Source organism: Charadrius vociferus, unplaced genomic scaffold, assembly GCF_000708025.1.
Source record: "Charadrius vociferus isolate BGI_N301 unplaced genomic scaffold, ASM70802v2 scaffold776, whole genome shotgun sequence".
In the NCBI taxonomy this organism is placed as follows: domain Eukaryota; kingdom Metazoa; phylum Chordata; class Aves; order Charadriiformes; family Charadriidae; genus Charadrius; species Charadrius vociferus.
The window spans coordinates 1,409,624-1,430,196 of NW_009648775.1; the positions used below are offsets into that span (position 1 = coordinate 1,409,624).

Below are 20,573 nucleotides of genomic sequence, written 5' to 3' on the forward strand. Positions count from 1 at the left end.
GTCACTCTCCAGCCCTAAACCACTAAGGCCGTTTGCCTTGTGGCCACTTGAGCCCATGAGAGGCACATGGCAGGGCAGGGAGCACAGTAATCTCCCATGCTTTCCTAATTGCTCGATGTCTGGGAGGCACACACATACGCTCATTTGGAAAGTGATGCCAAAAAGGCGGATGTTTCCCCTTCGCTCCCCAGCCGGCAGGCGGGATACCCGGGCATCTCCTGCATGGAGGAAAACAGCCAGAGCTCCCCTGTTTTGGGGATTTGGGGGTTTCCAGCATCCCTGGGGGCAGATCAGGAGGGCAATGATGCCCTCGGCAACCGCCAACACCCTCCCCGAATACCCCAGGAGCATCAGGGGTTGGAGCATCCTGGGAATACCCCAGGAGCATCATGGCTGGGGCTGGCAGCCGTGCCAAACCGCAGCGATGGGGACCATGTTTTGGTACAATATCACCCATCTCCATCTCCTGGCACCTTTCTGGATGCCCAGGGAATTGGTGTGAACGTGTTATCCATCACGGCGACAGCCCCATAAACAAACCCTCCTCCTCCTACTAACAGCAACCAGCCCCAGGCGATGTTCGCATTATGAATGGGAGGGATAAAAATCGATGGAAGTCAACTTGGAAAGCGTCCCGGGATGAATCACCGCAAAGCCGAGGAAGGGGCAGGACACTTCGCACCCGTCTGTCGATGTCCTACAGACCCGCGTCTACCCTGGGCAGCCACCAAAACACTCCTAGCGCCAGCCCTGGGATGGTTGAGTCCCCCAGAGAGATTATGGGGAGACTCCAGGGCTCAGCCTCCTCCCGAAACAGTTCAACGATCACCTGGAAGACAACCACGACAGGTCCGGAGTCAGGTGTATCTCTACCACCCCATCCCCAGGCAGAAATCGCAGCCTGGGGGCCGTATCGTGATAGGGACGGGGGATGCTGGGCAGAGGTTACTGCCCACGTGGTCCCAACTGGGGAGCCAAGTGCTCCGCAGCGAAAGGTGCACCCAAGGGCACCAAGTCCCTCCACGAGACACCTCGCTCCTCACTCTGGCTGGTTTTAGGACCGACACAAGATGGGAGAGAACCCCAAATCGCTCAGAGCTGCAGCAGCAAAAGAAGCTGCAGCAACGCCCGGAGCAGCAGCAGCAGCAGCAGCATCACCACCACCACCGGCAGCTTTCCCTCCCCAGGGTAGAAAATCCACGCAGGATTCAAGCTAAAAAAGGGAGTCCACCTGCCCTCTCCCGTTAGCGTACGCGGCGAATATTGCGCACGCGATCCCAGCCCGGTCCCAACCCAGCAACAACCCCACGGTGTCCCTGCGGCGGGAGGGGGGGGAGGATGGGGAGGAAGGACGATCCGGCCGAGGGGATCATCCCCGGCAGCCGAACAAGGCAGAGCTATTCTCAGCGCATCCCTCTAGTAAGAAAACAGAGTCAACTTCATAATCCCGGCAGTTCCTCTTTGCGGCGTGACAATCCTATTTATACAGCTGAAATGTCATGTTCAGTCGCTTCGCTGGTTTAAATACTCACATTGTGATTTTTTTATTTTTTTTTTTTCCTCCCCAATTCGCAGCCTTGCAGGGTCAATTAGGCTTTCCCAGACAAAGCTGTATTCTTCGGCTCTTGCACAGCGCTGCCGGGGTAGGAAACCCTCAGTGCCTCGCCGCTGGCCTGATGGCAAGGCTGCCAGATGTGGCCAGTTGTGGGCTACGGGGAGCTCCCAGTCGGACTGCCGACACGGCTGCGGAGTGCTCGTACCGTGGCTTGTACCGGCAGCAGGGCAGGTTCAGGGAGGAGAAAACCGCCGATGGTCACAAAGAAGTGATGTCCTGCTTGGGAAGTCCCTTCCTGAAGGCGGTTTGGGCCAGGACAGCGTTAAGAAGCGTGTTCCCATAAAACCACCCCCCAGCATTGGGGACAGGACACCTGCAGAGAGGGTTTGAGTGGCACTGGCTGCTCACACACGTGCCCCATGGCACCCTTACCATCGGCATCACACTCTCAGGTCCTGCCTGGTCCTTAAAAGCTGGATTTAGGGCTCCTGGATTCCCAGCGCAGGGCTTGATCCACTGGACATTATCTTGGATCCCTCTCCACCAACCACACGTACCCAACGCCAACCCTTCAGAGGGCTCTTTCGCAGATGCTCAGGGGCTGAGCAAAGAGCTCTGGTGACATCTCAGGATTTGCCGCTTGCTTGGCCATCACTGGTTGACCACCCAAGCCCCAGGTGGGCATAGTCAAGCTGCTTCCCAGGGCAGAAGGTCAGTGCCATAAACTGCAAAGTCCTTGGTCACAAAGCCAAGAGGCAGAGCCAGGATTGGGATGAGAAATGACTCACCAGGGACACGGCCAGAACAGCACCAGAGGCAACTGTGGATGCAACGAAGCTGATGTACAGGACTGGGCTGATGCATCTAGCTGAGACCCAAGGAGAGGGGAGGTGGACATCACTGGAGACCACGTTAAACCAGCTATGATCGGTTCTCCGGGCTTTGAGGGGTCACTGCTCATAACTTCAAGTAGCAGGAGACGCTCCGTGGCTCTTGGCTTGCTCCCAGGCCACAGAAAGAGCCTCTCTGCTGTGTGCTGTGGGACGGTGCAACATCCCTGCACAAAGAGTCCTCACACACAGCTTCAGTTTGTGGGCCACTGGGGAAAAACAATGGGTTTTTCTCTCCTGGTACACACAAGGTCTCGGGTTGGGTTGCATTGGCTGCTCCTTTCCTTCTGCAGGGTTGGACACCACTTGGAGGAAGGGCAGCGGTGAGGACATTCATAGAATCATAGAATGGTTTGGGTTGGAAGGGATTTTAAAGACTATCTACTTCCAACTATCTACTTCCTGGGCAGGGCCACCTCCCACCAGCCCAGGTTGCTCCAGGCCCCGTCCAACCTGGCCTTGAACACCTCCAGGGATGGGGCAGCCACAGCTTCTCGGGGGAACCTGCCCCAGGGGCTCACCGCCCTCACCGTCAACAATTTCTTCCTCATATCTCATCTAAATCTCCCTTTGTCCAGTTTGAAGCCATTCCCCCTCATCCTATCACTCCATGCCCTTGTAAAAAGTCCCTCCCCAGCTCTCCTGGAGCCCCTTTAGGCACTGGAAGGCGGCAATAAGATCTCCCTGGAGCCTTCTCTTCTCCAGGCTGAACAGCCCCAACTCTCTCAGCCTCTCCTCATAGGAGAGGTGCTCCAGCCCTCACAGCATCTTCATGGCCCATTCCCCACACAGCCACGTGCCCGGGTGCTCACTTTTCCATCCCAGCACAGCAAAGTCACACACAGCCTTTTTTTTTTTTTTTTGTCCTTCTCTTCCACCGCCTTTTTGTTTTAAATAGTTCAGGATGGAAACAACTTTGTTGGCCCATCCTGGAGAACATCAAGCGGGTGACCTGATCTGGATGCACGGGGTGACAGGGCTCTGGCTGGCCTTGCAGCAGGGAGAGGACAGGCGGAGGGCACAGCCCGGGAGCAATGCCAGCCGCCTCCAGGACATCCAGATAACGGAGATGCAAACAGGACCTACCAGACGTGAGCCTTTACAATAAAAAGGAGAAGATCCAACCTGATTTCTGAGTGCTTGTAGCCAAATCAGGGGGGCTTGAGTCCTAAATCCTATTTCATAGTAACAACACGGCTCTGGTGGTCGCTTGTTCACCAGGAGTGACCAGATGCACCAAGAGAAGGTCCTGGATGGAGCCGGACAAACCATCTTCTGTCCCTCAGCCATAGGGCTGGGCTATTTCAGGGCCAAGCTACAGTTCAAAGTCTTTACTTCCCCCCTTCTGCTTCCCCTCCCTTCTGCTAAGGAAAAATTGCAATTCAAAACCAAAATTCCTGCAGATCCTGACCCTGTGTGAAGGGGACTTTGCCCCTCCAGCAAGATTTGTGCTGCAGGAGAAAAGAGTTTCCTTCCGCAGCTCGCTGCCAGCCCGTGCGCTCTCGCTCTGCGTCTGCGAAAATCTATACCCATCAGGGCAAATCGGCTGTTAAAAATAAGAGAGAAGCATCCAGACACGCATCCGATGGGGACCAGAGATGATTCAGATGGGAGCACGCTCCTGCCACAAGTAGCGAGACGCGCTGGCTGTTGAAAAGAGATCATCGAGAGACAGCCGGGGTCTCGCCCAGGGCTCGCCAAGCTCCTCTCCCGCATCTCAATCCGACGACAACAACATTTTTTGGTTTCAGTGCTCAGGGAAGTAATTCCACATCAATCCAGAGCATACCGGGCGCTGCCGTGCTGATCCCACAAGAGAAAAAGGGGGAAGAGGCGTTTTCCTTTTTAAAAGCTCGACGCACCCATGGTCATAGGGATGGGATATTGCGGAGAACTCGGCTGCCAAACGGCATCTGTGCCTCAAGGATGGGGATGGGGACAGGGAGGTCCTCGGGATGTGGGGTGGGCATGCCGCACTGGCTCACTGAGCCCCATGGAGCTCATCCAGCAGCACATGAGAAACCCATCGCCCGTCAAAAGGCGACCAGAAATAGTGGCACCCCAGGAGACGGGGTGAGGTGCGATGCCCCCAAACCACGACCAACACTTCTCATAGGACCCACAAGTCCTGGGACTTTAGACCGACGAGAACAGCAGCAAGATGTGAGGAGGGGACCCAAGGACACGCAAAGCACCATCAGAGCGGGGGAAGCCACCCGGGCCCCATAACAGGAACGCTGGACGTGGGGAAAGCTGCAGAGATACCTCCTCCTCCCCACAAATAAACGTGCCTCTGCACCGCTTGGCATAACTCATCTTCTCCCCGCAAGGTAACGAACCCCGGTGTCAAGCTCCGTTAAACCCCATCTCTCTCCCCGTAGGGCCACGCTCAGCACCCGGCTGCCACGTGTAGGATGCGGCCGCTATTCCCGCAGGATGGCAAACCGGCAACCCAAGGTGGAAGCAGACAGAAACCCGGGATGCAGCTCGAGGACAAAGCCACCGGTACAGAAACGATGCAGAGACGCAAGAGAGCTAGAAAAACTGCAGTCGAGTGGGACTTTTTTCCCTTTGCATCAAATTTTTCCCCCCAGGTCACCAGGAGTGAGGGTCGCGGAGTGCACGGATGCTGATCCTGGAAGGACCAAATGGTTTTACTGATGCTAAAACCTCTCAACATGGATCAACCGGTTGGCGCAACCAAGCCCCTCTTCTCCACGGCTCACGCCTAGCCCAGAAAACAAACCTTCACAGCAGCCCAGAAAGTTGGAGGACCGAGGGAAAATGGGAAGAGACACCTCCTCAGCAGCGTTAGTCACTTGCTAGCCCATCACTTCTCATTGCATCACGTTCCCGCGATGCCACATTACATCAGGTTATCACACCACGGGATGTAATCCAACGCGGATGCGTGAGGAAACCTAATGCAACAAGACACGGCGGGGGTTTGTCGGGAACGGGGTTTTATTTCTTGCTTTCTGGGCTGCTAGTCCCCATCGTTCCAGGCTGCAAGTTGAACTCAGCCGATGCCGCGGAGGGGGAAAAAAAAAAATCACAATGCAAAAATACCCCTTGCTCCTGGCAAATCCGCTGGCTGTGCCAGCACGAGGCAGGTAGTTGGACATGTCTAGAAATAACATCGCCTGCCCCGTCCCGCTGTCCCCAAAGCCAAAGCAAGGGGAGCAAAAGGATGCCTGAAATGGCTCCGTGATTCTTCAGCCATCCTAAACAGCAGCTGACCGGCTTTTACAAAAATAAAGAAAGAAAGAAATCGTGAGGGGTTTTTTGTGTTGCAGATGGCTGGGAGAGGCATGGCTGCGGGGATGCGAGCAGGGCGAAGGGTTTGCCCCGTCACACCGGCACCCAGCGCCTACAAACTGGTACTCGGGGCAACCGGTGAAGCCGGTAAGAAGTACGGCGAGGAGGAAAACCTGCCGGTGCTGGTGGGGCTGGATGGGCTGGGAGGGGTGTTGCCTCCAACCCCCCTGCTACAGCCAAGAGCCGAGCAGTAAGAACGGCTGGAAGAACCCCAAACGAGCCAGGAAGACCACATTTTTGAGAAAACAAACAAGGCAAAATGTCTGGGGAGGGGAAGGTGGCCAGAAACCAGCCTGGATATGGTGTCGGAAGAAGTTTTTAGCAGAGCAACAAGAGGCAAGGGGAGCTCACCCTCCCCACGACAGCTCTTGGCATGCAAATCCCTCCCAGCAGCTGACACGCGTTTTCTGGGAGGGTTTTGTTTAGGCTGAGAGTCACGCCTCGCTTGTAAAAACTTCAATTCCTGCAGAATTAATCAGGGCACCCAGTCCGAGACTGGGAAATAAGGGTCAGGCTGCTTCTCCCCGGCCGGCAGCAACGCCCCGGGTGAGCTCGTCAGCCCGAACCCATCGAGTCCCATCACCAGCACCTCCTGGAAGAGGGCAAATGACCCCAGGCAGCCCCGCGGGCAGGATATGGCCCCGCTGCTGGGACCAGGCGCCGTGGGGTTTGCACCAGACCTGTCTGCATCGGGGACGGCTTCGCCCGAGACTCCACGTGGGCTGGAAACCCGGCAGGGAGGAGAGGTCCGAAAAGCAGCCGAGGTGGACCCACGGCTGGATTTACAACGGAGCCCTTGGAAATGTCATTCTCAAGTGACAGCCAGCCGGCGTCACCCACCCCCAAATGATGGCAGCCGCCCTCCTGCACTCACGTTATCGCGACAGGGGACCATATACGTTTGCATCAACCACTGCGATGGTGGTTTTGTATAGATACAGCCATATAAAATCAAGTTTCCAGGCTTATATTTGCCCAGAAGCGCCCCTGTAACACCACGCAACACTCAACCGACGTCCTCCGCACCGTCGACGCGCAGGCGGACACCCCGCGTTTCCCGCCGTCGCATCCCCCGCTTGGCATCAACCATGGCCCACCCCATGAAAAGGGGACGCCGGGGGGTCAGGGGGACCACTGGGACTTACTTGCTGAGAAGGTGGCTTCGGTGTGGACAGGAGGGGTGGAGGGGAGGAAAGGCGGGTACCCCACGAAGAAGGAGCGGAGGGAGCGCTCGGAGAGGAGCGGGGAGCGCTGCGCGGGGATGTTCTCGCAGCTTCCCACGCTGTTGTGGATCTTGAGGTTCAGGGGTTTGTTCTTCTTCTTTTCTCTGGAAAGAAAAGAGAGTAGAAGAAAAAAAAAAAAAAAAAAAAAAAGAGAGAGAGAAAAGTGAAGGGCAAGAAACCAGGGGGGTGTTTGCTCACAGGTGGGGAGGAGGGAGCGATGCACCGGGCGGTACCCGTAGGATGGCGGCTCACGCGGGGAGATGCTGTGCTGCCCTGTGAGCTGGTGTGATAATTAGACCCGCATCCCTACAAGAACCCTCAATTCCTCCCCATCATCCCAAGAAAAAAAAAAAAAAAAAAAAAGACTTGCAGTTTTCATTAAGGAACCCATTGCACTCGAGAGCTCTTCCTCCTACAAAACCTGGCTGAAAAGGGTCAGTTGGTCCCAAAGCCCCGTCACCTTGCTGGCTTTATCGCAACCCCAAAATCACCGACTGCCCCCCCAGCCCTGCGCGGGGCAGCATCGCCCCTCAGTGCCCCAACACGAGAGATGTCCAACACGAACCCGCCTGTGTGCACCTCGCTGATGGTTAAAAGCCGTACTCGAGGCAACGTTCCAAGTCCTTGAACGTCTTTGCGCAAGACCCCAGGTCACTGCCTTGTCCCGTTTGGGCCAGGAGGGATGGATGTGCTGCTCTGCTCGTCACGGCTCCTCTTCACACCAGCTCAGAGGCTGCCAGCACGGGGTAAGGTTTGCTCTCCGCCGTCACACAGAGCTCATCCGCATCCCAAAATATCCACCGTCACTACCAGCCTGGCTTCAAACGGGGGAAACTGAGGCATGGAGCGGGGGAGGGAGCAGATTCAAACTGCTTCCTGCAGCACCTAGAATGGACTTTGGCACTCACAGTGCTGCGGAGCTCGAGAGATGCTGCGGAGCTTGAGAGATGCTGCTCTCCGTGCATCGTGGCAGGGCTGGTCCCAGCTCCTTCCTACTGGGGGAGCGAAGCACCAGCAGCCCCATCCCTGCCACTCTGCAGCACTCAGCATCCGCTCCAATTTTAATGTCGTTTAATGTCACCTACATCCATTTTAGGGCCCGAGCAGGGGAACTGAGTACAGCCGAGGGGTGGACTGCAGCGGAGCACGGCACCCAAAGGTGCGGCCCCAACAGAAACCCGAGGAAGAGCTCGCCAAGGCGCAGGACAACCCTAAGCACTGGGAAACATTCAGCAGAAACCAAATGCTGCAGAGCAGGGGGGTACGAGACGCCCACCTCTCCCTTAGCAGCCCATTTTTCCGCCCGCCTTGCGCTGCGATGAGGACCGGCCATCACTCCGGTGGCTCAGATGGGCCCCAAGCCGCAGGCGAACCTGAAAGATTCGCAACGCGGACCGACACCGACAGCTCGCAGCGGGGTGGGCTGCAGGTTTCTGGCGCTGCAAAGCCTTTCTGGCTCGGCGGCTCCCACCTGGGCCACCTCGCTATTGTGCGAGGTGGAGAGAAGCATCCTCTGCCCTGCCCCCAAAGCAGCCTCCGGGAAAGGCAGCTCAGCCCTTTGGGAGATGTGGAGGGTTTGGGGCAGAGAAGCCGGTCCGAGCACAGGGCGGGCGGTGTGGTGGCGGTCACGGAGGACACTCCTGCCCTCCCAGCAGCGCAGCTCACGAACGGCTGGAGATGGTTTTCTCGCAGGTGACACAGTCGGCATCAGTGCACAACTGCATTCTAGCCTTTAATTCCACCCCCTGCCTTCAGTTCCTGCTTATATTGTTCGAATCAGGCAAAAAAAAACCCAAAAACAAACCAACAACAAACCCGAGGCAGGAGTAGAGAGGGAGTTGAACAAATCACAGCACCTCCCCAAACTGGCGGCTCAGCCCAACTGCAGCGGAAAACCATGAACCCCAAACCCAAAGCAGAGCTGAGCGATGCCGTGAGCAGTGGAAAGGAGGAAAGTATAACCCCAGGCACTGCTCGCTCTCAAAACTTTGTGTCCAGCAGCTGCTTTCCTGCAAACACCTACACGCTTATTCGCAGGCACCGGGTCCTGCCCCGCGGCCGTCGCTCCAGGAACATCCACCGGAGATGTGCCGGAGCTCAGACACCCGCTCCTGCCCGCAGGAGAGCCATGTCCCCAGGGCCACGCATCTCCCACCACCGCGGGTCCCAGCAGCGCCCAGGGACATCTGGCCGCCCCGGTCAATAGGAAATGACGGCGCTGCGCTCACCAGCCCGCTCAAGCAGAAGGAAAATTAACCCCCCCTCTAATAAGCTAATTGTTTCCTCGCACAGGAAAAGCTGCTGCTGCCTTTGGGGGTGGCTGTAATGACTTCTTTGCTGGGTCAAGGATGGGGGGCGGATGGTTGCCTCCAGCCAGGTCCTACAGAACAACCCTCCTGGCTTGGAGCCCACGGGGGTCCAACGCACCGACAGCCCCACGGCCGGTGTTTGCCACGCTGTGCCTTGCCGAGGGCATCCAAGCTGCCCCTGACCTTAAACCTTCAGTCCTTAAAGCATATCTGCAAAGCACCGAGGCGAGGAGGAGCCCCGGTGGCCCCCAGAGCCAGTCCGACCCCACCATCGATCCCGACCCAGCGGCACAACGCCGGCGGCTCCACCGAAGCCCCCGGCACGGCCCCGGCTCCCCGCGAGCTCGGCCCCGGCACTCGGCCCAAAGCGCTTCCTGCAACGCAGTGATTAGCCACTAATCGCATTTTTTTTTCCACCCATAAATCAGTTCCAGACCAAATATTTACTGCGAGCATCATTTCCTCGCCAAGCAGGGCCGGTGACAGCTCTCATTATTAGGAAAGATGAGTGATTTTGGACAGAGAGATATTTTCCTCTCTCCTTCGTTTATTCCAAAAACAAAACAACAACAACAAAAAAATTAATAAATACACACAAACACCATGATCCAACTGGGTGACCGGTGAGGGTTGGTCACCTGTCTCGCCATAGCCTTGACCCCTTTTCCCTATCCCAAAGGAGAAGGAGCAGGGACCGAAGCCTGGAGAGGAGCGGGATGCTGCAGCAGGAGCATCCTCAGCCATAGCGAGTCCCCACCTCCCAGTGGGGAACATCTCCTCGCCCATCCGGGCCATCCTCCCCAAGGGCTTTGCACAGGGCTCCGAGGGAGGTATTTTGGGGAACGCTATTTCATAGAACCATTTAGGTTGGAGAAGACCCTTAAAATCATTGAGTCCAACCATACGGACCACCCCGTGGTCATCTCAGCCCATGGATGGAGCAGCAGGATACACCGCAGCCCCCTCCCCAAAACCTACCGAGAGGACGCTCGGTAAAACTCAGAGGACCTGGGAGGGGACGGGTTTTGGCCGGTGACTGCGCCGACCCGGCACAGGATGCGACCACCAACCTTTGGGAGAGACGCACCGGGGGCTGCACCAACCCAGCCCCACTGCAAAAACCTTCTCCTCCTCCGCAGCATTAAACCGCTTCTTAATTAGGCTTTTTTTTTTTTTTTTTTCCTCTGTGAAACATGGAGAAATCAAGCTAAGGTTTACTGTGACAGTTTGGAGTCAGGAGGAGTGCTATCGTCCTGGGACACACAACGAAGCTTTTGGCCCATGTACTCCCGGGAGGGGTTTCGCCCATCTCCGGCCCAACATTTCCATTTTCCCCTCATTTCCCCAAGCCACCATTGCAGGAAGAGAGGGGAAAAAAGCACGTGCTGGAAACGCATTGTGATCCTCCCAGCCTAAACCCCCCAGCACAGCCCAGACCCCACACCCCCTCCTCTGTGCCAGGCTCCGATGGGCATCACCCCCTCAACCGGCATCACCCCCCACCCTCGGAAAAACATCAGCTTAATTCCATTTTCCATAGGGATAAAGCCCCCAGACAGCAGCAGACCCCCCCACACCCTCCACACCCACCCCATCCTCCTGGATGGGGGCCAGGCTGGAGATCTCAGCCAAAAAAAAAGCCCCGGCCGCATTGGAAGGAAGCGGTGAAGTCCAGTGCGTGACACAAGCTGGACTCGCTTCGATGCTCGGGAAGGGTTGCACCGCACTAATCCCCCCCCCACACACACACACCCCATTAAGCACCATTTCAGACCATTCCAGAAGCTGGCGACATCTCAGCTGCTTGGCCGGGGAGTGTTGGTGGGGGGGGAAGGTTGCAAGAAGGCGAGCGCTCCCCCTAAAACGTCCCGGTGATAATAGAGAAACGCTGATGGGGAAGCAAACGCGGCGGAAGGGAAAACGCAGCACAGCTCTGCTGCAGAAGGGGTTATTTAGATGGTGGCGATACCTCCCCGGGCCCCGGGAAGGACCATTTTTCTCCAGTCACAGCTGGACAACCGCCGAAATGAGACTCCTGCCCGCGCCGGGGGAGGCTGCGAAGCACCGGGCGAGGAGAAGGGGGAGCTAGTTATATACCAGCTATTTCATTTTTTTATTTTTCATTTTGGCTTTAAAGGGTTTGCAGGGAGGAAAGAGGACGATGTGCAGCGCTTGAAGCCCTCCCGAAAGCTGGGAGACAGCCTGGGGTGACTACGCCAAGCCCCCACCGCCCCCGGGGATGGTGGGAAAAGTGCCACCGCAGGGATGAGGAGGGCTCCTTTCCCGCCAGATTCAGAGCAGATCCCCACATCTGAACATCCCAACTGGTTGGGTTTGGGGATTTTTTTTGCCGCTCCAGGAGCCTCACGTCCCCTCTCCGCGCTCATCCCAGCCCCGTCCCCGTTGGGGACGGGGGTCCATGAGCACCGAGCATCCCTGGCTGCAGGGTTGCCGGGTTCCCCGCCGGCAAAACGGGGCCGGACCCTGTCCCCACGTAGCCTTGGGCTCCCCAAACCCTTTCCAAGGCCACCAATTCTCAACCCTCGCCACGTTGTGAGCCCCACGGCTGCTCCCGGACCCACAGACCCTGCCCAGCATCCCCTGTCAGCCTCCTCCGCTCCGTCACCTCTCACCATCCCCTAACGCTCCGCACGGCCCCCCCAGAAAAATCATTTTTCATCCTTGCCTTCCCCGTGCATCTGTCGGGGTGGGGGGGACATCAGACACAGCACCCCCACCCCAAAAGCAGAGTTCGCAGGAGCATCAGGGGCTGATTTCTGCCACAGACTGAGATGGATGCTCAGGAAAGTCAGCGCTGCTCGCTGGGAGCGATTCCACGTGCAGATAGGTAAATGCCAACTATTAAGGACATAATTTCATGCCAGAATTCGCTAAATATATGATGATGGTTTTCAAAAAAATTAAAAAAAAAAAAAAAATAAAAAAAAAAAAAAAATAAAAAAAAAAAAAAAATAAAAAAAAAAAAAAAATAAAAAAAAAAAAAAAATAAAAAAAAAAAAAAAATAGAGGGTTTCAACAGGCGGTGAAAAACACGAGCAGACACCCAGGACAAAGGGCCCGTCACTCCTTTCAGCCCCAGCGAGGCGCTACGTGCATGGAAAGGCAGGGATTGACAGGGGCTTGCGGCGCGAGCCGGGGTGGTACGGATGCTATAGGGTCCTCGACAGAAAGGCACCCGGCGAGGATGTGAGGATGCACGGAGCTTTGCTGCGCAAAAGCACGAAGCAGCTGGGATGTCCCCGGGTGCTTCCTGGGGCTGGAAGGATGCGCCGGGAACGCGAGCGCTCGCCAGAAGTTGGGATATCAGGATGGGCAGAGGGGGACCTATACGTTATGGGGAGCGGAGACGCAACGGCCATAGGGCTGTCGGCCCCACGATGAGCCCGGCTCTTCCCTACGGTTGCCATCCCAAAGAGCATCCCAACGGGGACACACCAACCGGTCCCCTGCACCCCACTGGCATTCACTTCTCCGTGCCCTCTTCTTAAATAAAAGATGGAAATCGGGTGAATGACTACCTGCTCTGCAGGCGTTTGTTGTCACACGCCGATATTATAGTAATAAAAAGAAAAAAAAATTAAAATATGGTTAAATTTAAAATTTAGCAGAAACAGGTGAGCTGACCCTGCAGCCAACTGCGCCAGACTATGTTTTATTCACCGCTTTGCTCCTCTCCAGCACACTCCAATTTCAACGCACACGTTTCTTTTGGAGGAAAGGAAATAGAGTGTGGGGAAAAAAAAAAAAGAAATATCCTCTCATCGGTATTTCTGTTAGCGTTCCGCAAAGGATTAAAGATCTCTGCTGCCTGGCCTGAAGTGCACAGCCTCAGTCAGGATTCAGCCCGGAAGATTTATGGCCTTTTGACTGGCTTAATCGCCCAATATTCTGTATTAAATCAGAGGAAGGAGAAGGTAAAGCGCTCCCCCCGCGCCCCGGCAGCCTGCGGGGCTCTGCCCATCCCGCCGCGCTCCGCCCCGAGCAACCAGCATCCACGTGCCATGCCAAAAAAACAGAGAAACCCCCCCCCCAAATTTAAAAAAAACTCTTGTATATTATTTTTTTTTGTAATGCAAAAGCAGCTGCTGCTTTTTCTCCCTTCCCGTCCGGTCCCCGTGTTGGCACACGGCCGGCAAAACCCAACTCCTCTCTTCCAAAAAAGCCCCCACAAAAATCCAGGTGACTTCCTTGGCCGAGCAGCACGAGCGTCCTGTGGGTTTGGGGAGTTTGGACCAAAACTACCACAGTTGGAGCCATCGCAGCCAGAAAAGGAGGCGCCAAGTGACCTTTCATGCCTGAGAATAACCGTTCAGCATCTCTGCCCGGCGCCAGCGCGCATCCCTCCCCGTGCGGCAAGGACGGCACCGGCTGCTTGAGCGTTTTCAGGTTTCGAGGGGAGCACACAGGTAAAACCTGTCTGAAGAGATGAAATTTCTTCATCGCACGCCCAGATCTGAACACGCTCTATGCAATACTAGCTTGATATTAAAAAAAAAAAAAAAAAAAATAGAGTATATCCACCAGATGTTACATTTATCCTCCTCATTACCGTAAGAGGCAACAAACCCCTCCCTCCTCCTCCTCCTCCTCCTCCGGCCAGAGGAAAAGCAGGTTCTTCATATCAAAGCCTCAACAGTTAAATATTTATCCAAGTGCCTGTCCCCGCTTCCCTGGATGGCTGAATTTGAAGGTTCATATCTTACTGATCTATTATTCTCTTTTCGTAGCACAAACCGTAACTTTTTATGGCGGCTGCAAATTATAAAGCTGAGAAATTCTTTGAAGGGAGCTCGAGCCAAACAGGGGTGGTTTTTTTTTTCCTCACCCCCCCACCCTTACCCCTCCCGGGACTCGTGTGCCGATGAGATGGTGCCGCAGGAGGGCAACAGGAACAACGCTCGGAGCAGACGCAGGCTGCTGCGCGGAGGGAGCTCGAGCAGCTAATTGCCAGGATCCTGAAGCAGGTCCTGTTTCTCATTAAACTCCTCCTGTTTTCTTCGGTTTCCACCATTACGTTTCTTCGAGGGACACACAAGGGCGGTGGTGGATGAGCACCACCGGCTGCGGCCAACCAAGGATGGTGAGGTTGAGTCTCCTTTTGCTGGAGCCATTTCCACACCGCTTCCGCCCCAGGGCGTTCCTCATTTGCAACCAGAACAGTGGGTTTCTCCATCCCTAGACAACACAACCTCAGCCAGGTTGGCCACTTCCACCCATTTTCTTTCCCCCCACCAAATCATAGAAGAGTTTGGGTTGGAAGGGACCTTTAAAGGTCATCTAGTCCAACCTCCCCTGCCATGAGTGGGGATATCTTCGACTAGATCAGATTGCTCAGAGCCCCGTCCAACCTGACCTTCAATGTTCCCAGGGATGGGGCATCCACCACCTCTCTGGCCAACCTGGGCCAGTGTCTCACCACCCTCAGCATAAAAAATTTAGTCCTTTTACCTAACTTAAATCTTCCCTCTTTTAGTTTAAAGCCATTGTCCTGTCGCAACAGACCCTAAAAACTCCATCCCCATCTTTCTTACAAGCTCCCTTTAAGTACTGGAACGAGCTCTAAGGTCTCCTCCAGAGCCTTCTCTTCTCCAGGCTGAACAACCCCAACTCTCCCAGCCTGTCCTCCCAGCAGAGGAATGAGTGGGCTGAAGACCACAGAGCTCTCCACTGATATGAGACCCCGTTTCCCAACCACCATCACCTCCGTGCTTGCAAAACTCAACTAAGCAAAGGGATGTGATCAACTCAAGCGCTTGCCTACACCACTCGCGTTAACACGAGAAGAGCAACGCCCGCACGGTCTAGGCACCCGTGCACAAACCCAGACCTGTTTCGGGAGGTAATTCTCAAAAAATTACACCACTGGAGGGAAAAGCATGGACTGCCCGTGGCTGGAAAGCCCTGAGGTGGAGGTTCATTACACTAACTACAGCTCTGCAAACCTTTCATCTCAGAAGACACGTGGGGCGATTTTTCTCCGTGGTTTGCTCGCAGGCTGCCTCTGGATCTGAGGTTGCTGACGCATGGTGGGCTTGGGCAGGTCTTTAATTGAAAGGGAAAAGTCAGAGCAGTCTCATGGCCCTTTGGGAAGTCTGTTCTCCCTGCCTGCTTGGTTTTCATTTCATTATCACCAAGGAAGCCGTCGGCGCGCTTGGCTAACCCACCACCTGCTTGGGCTCTGGCCTGGCCACAGCAGCGGGTCAGTGGGGGCTCACAGGATGGTGATGAGATGCGCTCACCAACCTCTTGGGCCACAAAGAAGAGGACAGAGGAGCTGCTTCATGGCTTTTCTGAACAGCTACAGCTGGACGAGAGTGCTAAGAAGAGCTCGAGCGTGTCCTACTATCATGACCAACAGTTTTCAATCCATCTCCTGGTCATCATCCCAGGACGTTGCCCTCACCACGTCCTCCCCTCCCACGTGGACACCTTGGAAGCAGCATCACAGGCCATGGTGGTGGCAGCAGGAGAGCTCTGCCGCCTCTCACCGCTCAACTCCCTCAAACCCCACCCCACCCCCTCCTGAGATGTTAATCCTTATCTAAATTCATAATCACGCTCGCCACTTTCAAAGTGGCGAAAGGAGGCTCAACTTCTCATTAAAGGACACGGTGAAAAGTTTCTCCTCCAAGCATGTTAAAGCTCCTGCTCCTCTTGATGGAATACCACAGCAGTAATTAACATTAATGACATACCTAAGGAGAACCGCAGCCCAGAGCAGTGGGATAATTGCAGCAGAGAGCCAGTTTGTTACGGAGGCTACCCATCACTGTCAAGACGCGGTGTGCAGACCATACTTTGAGAGAGCTGGAGACAATCCAGGACCTGTGCAAAACTCCACAATCCTGACTCACCATCAAAGGCGCTGAGATTAATCAGAAACATTATTTGGAAACGGAGAGAGACGTTGTTCGTTTTGCTCTCCAAATTCTCTCAGTTCCCCCCCCCGCCCTTGCAGAAGTACCAGGCGGGTCTCTACATTTTCGGACACCATACGGGATGAATAACCCAACGCTGAAGATGCCGCATATGGATTATTTGCACACGTTGGTAGTGTCCCGCTGCATCCACCTGCTCAGCGAACATCAATCTCTCGCTCATCCCCAAAGCCAAGAGCCCACCTGCCTTTCCAAGCCCGGGAAATGCCAGAGAGACACCAGTCACAAGAGCTGTCTAGATGCCGCTCTATCAAATCCAGCCCACGCAGAATATCAAATAATTGATCTACCCAGTAGAAGCGTTGATTGGAATTGATACAAGGGAAAAGCATCATTATTATAAAGGTTGCAGAGCAGCAGAACAAATGACCTATCACTCAGTAGCATTTAAGACCAGCGTAGGTGATTAACTCTGAGGGACCCAAGTAGGATCCTACACTAGACTTGGCCACGTGCCACAGGAGATACCCTGCTCCCAGGGGTTTCTGTGCTACAAGGGAGAGAGAAAAACCACCCACAGCAGAGGAAGGGTCAAGTTAGAGTTGGTTCAGAGTTGGAAATAATACAAGGGAAAAGGAAAAGAAGAAAATGGGTATGTGCTCTATCACCAGATCGGATGTGAACTTTACGTCTGACTTCATCCAGGATATCCTCATCCGGATTTTGAAAAACAGTACCAAAAAACAACCTCAGTGTCAACAAAGCCAAAGGCACGGAAGACAACCATCATAAGGCTTTGGATAAACAGCCTCTTCCACCAGAAGGCCTAACCCTGCCTGCATCCACACCTCGAATGCAATTGCAACAGTGCAGAATAAGGAGACTTCATTGAAAATTTACCTAAACTAAAGCTGCCTTGAGCTGGAGGAGCCTCCTCCCAGCCCAAACCTCGCCTAGGTACACCACGAAACTGCACGTCCTCTCCAGCAGCTGCTTCACGTTAGCCCTTGGGAGAGCTCAGCGTTTCCCCCAGGGCTCAGCGGTGTCAGGTCACGCTGCTTTAATTCACCCTCGATATGCTCCGATCCTCCCTTCCCAGCTGCTTGCTGGAGGCTATTCTCTGAAAGCCATGGAGTTCATGAATTTGGCCAGACACCAGAGTGGCAAAAGGAACCACAACTGCGAAGCCGATGAAGTCTCAGGCTTTGGATCCCTTCGGCATTGGATCTAAGGATGAAGGTCACCCAACCACTGCTTTGGGGAAGGACACCCCAAGGCAGGTCTTGCCTCCAGAGGGCTATTTCATACGCACCCTTCCAAGGGTTAACACAAGCTCTCGAGCTCTCTCTTAACTAGCTTGACTTTTGTTCCCCAACTAATGTATTTTTAAGACCTTCCATTCAGAGTTTGGGGTTTTTTTTCTGACTTCTTGCTGATGAATAATCATTAACTATCCATGAAAGCTCTAAATGGCCCGTGGAATTCATGAGGTATTAAATGGGCATTATATTATCCACCACTCTAAATGTTTTGTTTCCGTTTCAAGACCATTCATGAGATGTTTATGGATTGTGGATTTATGGAAGCCAGGGGATCTTTTTAGGAGTAATGTTCCGTACCCCAGAGTTACGGTCAACAGCTGGAGGCTCCGTGCAGGAAAAGCTGAGGCTGTAAGCTCAAACAATTTAACCCCTGCTTCAGAAGGTCTTGGCTTACAAAAACGATGGATCAAACCCTAGCAATAAGCCCAGAAATACAAAATGCCAGCAAACGTATGAGCTGTCATCCAGAGTCAAGTGGCACGTGGTGGCCTTGCTCCAGAGGGGACCTGGTCGCTGCTACCGCTCTCCCAGATATATGGTGGTGGTTTACTTTTGTGCCTGCACCGAGATGGAAAAATCCATCGGGGCAGTCCTGGAGCACGCCGACAGCTTCCCTCCATCAATACTGACCCACAGCTCACGGGGGAGAGAGCTTTTTGCTTTTGCCACGGGCATCCTCGGCTCCCCAGAGCCCATTTCACCCCATCCTGTGTTGGGCCACCCCAGGTGAGGAGATAAATCAGCCTGAAGGAAACCAGTCTCCCTCTTGGGAGGGCTTCAGATGGGTCCCACCAGAAAGCAGGCTGCAAAGAGGCAGCGTGGGGGTAAATCTAGACCCAAAATCACCCCAGGAGATCCCACCCAGCACTGGGGGTCCCCACCAGTGTCCCCAGACTATCAGCTCTCCAGGTCTAGCGCCTGGCCATGCTGGGACACGATACAGGGAACAGAAAGCCACCATCCAAAGCAAACCGAGAGCCCCCTCCCGGCACAGCTAAAACCAGAAGGGGTTGATCAGAGAAGGCTTGAAACAGTTTTTCAGGGATGAGCTCCATCTCACGTCCGAGGTCGGGAGGAAAAACCTCCCTCTTGCAGAAAGCACGGAGGACTCAGACACCGCAGAAGTTACAACACTAAAAAGAAAACAAACAACCCTATTCTACGATACACGCGCACTGCATGGACGCTGCCATGAATTAAGAATTAGCTGATAACGGCCCCAAAAAGCCACTTTTTCTCCGCCAGGTAAAGCGCTAGCCACCACATCCAGGCTAATAAACAGCTAAAACTTCAGCACGCCTCTGCTGGAGAAAAGCGGGGGGAAAAAAGAAGCTGCCTCTTTAATGCACTAATTACTATCCCGAAACACTAATGGGATTAGCAAGCAGGATTTAGCGGTTGCCTCCTGAAAAATCATTAAGTGCCATTAGAGGAAATTAACCTCCCTGCTTCTCCGAGCGGTTTTCGGGAGCCTGGGTCCTTCCGTGGCGACACCATGAACCCCCCGGTAGGACGCTAGCACAACCGACCCCAGTTAATAATGGCGCTCTCTTTCCTCTATTAATTCACAAACCGTGAATTAACGTTGCATGACCTACGGTGGCCCGGCACCGCCGGGACGGGCAGCATCAGAGATGCTGGGCAGACGGGATGCGGTCAGGCAGGGACTGATGGACAGGAGAGACCGATGGAGGAAGAGGGGACCTGGCCACAGTCGGGCAAACCCTGTTTACGGTTTTCCTTCTCCGCACCCTGCCCTGCTCTTTCCCCTTGCAGGAAAGTCGAGGCATCCCATCCCCTCCTGGCTCGGGAAATCACCGGCCAAAGGGTTTGCTGGAATAAGGACCAGACATCCAAACCTCACCCCGGATCTACGTCAGGGTGACTCGGGGCGCTCGACGACCGCAGTGGGGATCAAATGGTTTTGGAGGAACCGAAGGCACGCTCTGCCCTGGGTGAGACCCGGTGCGCCAGCGAAGGGTAGAGCTTGGATTGGGTGCTGAAATGCGAATAAAAGAGCGAGAGGAGACAGGCTGCTCGCTAAGGCTCTGCGCCGGCAAACGCGGTGATGCTCGCTGGGGACGGACCAAAATATATCCGACTTGCCGGTGCTTAAGTACGAGGAGGGGCGGCCTTGCAGGAGGCATCGTCAAGCTGAAAGAAATTAATTTCTGAAAGCTAAAAGCCTTTATGGACCGAAAGTTTCCAGCCGGGGTGGGGGAAGAAGGATGACCACCCTCATTTCATGTAACGACCACAGCCTTGGGGACGCCATGGGGAAACAAGTCACACCGTGATGCTGCGGCCGCTGGATGTATCTGCTGCCCCAAAGCCCCTCCGGTCTTCTGCCCCTGCCCGAACCGGGGGAGGTGAGGGTCTGGCAGCGGCAGCACCATCCCGCAAAGGCGGCGGATTTTAACCCTTCACCTGCCCCAACCGGAGCTGTTTGAGCATCACGGCCGCCTCCGGCACCGGGCAGGAGGGTCTGCACCGCCGGGTCAGGGTACCCAGGCTTTCCCCTGTCCCCACCACATCCCTCAGGGGACTCTGTCCGGCCTTCTACCATGGCCTTATATTCTAAGAACCCCAAATTTGAGGAAAAACAATGCAGTTTGGCCTGGGGCTCCTGTTTTGGGAGGCCAGCGGGGACCAGCCGTGCCCCATCCCCACGCATCCTCGGGAGAGAGGAGATGATGCCCCGAGGTGGCCACCGGTCCCCTCTGCCACCCCACGCCGAGGCAGCAGGAGGGTTTTTCTAAGCACGACCCCCAAAAGGGCCCAAAGGAGATGGTGAGGGAGCGCGTCGGTGCCGGGGAACCCTTTCCCTGCACTGCAGCAGCCTCTGCCGGCACCGGAGCCGCAGAGCAAGAGCGGTGGGAAGGAGCTGCGGACTGAAAAGCCTTCTGCAAACACCAGCAGGGACGGGAAAGGTACTGGGGAGGTCTCCAGTATAATAAAGCACGCTATATAAAATATCCACGTTTCAGCTGAAAGGTGATTTTCTCCATCTCGCTCTCACGGCCGGGTTGAGCATCCCCACACTGCGGCTGCAAAATT

At 55.0% G+C, this 20,573-nt stretch overlaps 1 protein-coding gene across 1 annotated transcript in view; it reads right to left on the reverse strand.

Moving 5' to 3' along the window:
- Positions 1-20,573, reverse strand: part of KSR2 (kinase suppressor of ras 2) — a 77,744-nt gene that overhangs the window by 46,412 nt on the left and 10,759 nt on the right. Inside the window, exon 5 of the mRNA XM_009886745.1 lies at positions 6,909-7,090. Coding sequence (XP_009885047.1) covers positions 6,909-7,090 — 182 coding nt within the window. The remainder of the gene's footprint in view (positions 1-6,908; positions 7,091-20,573) is intronic.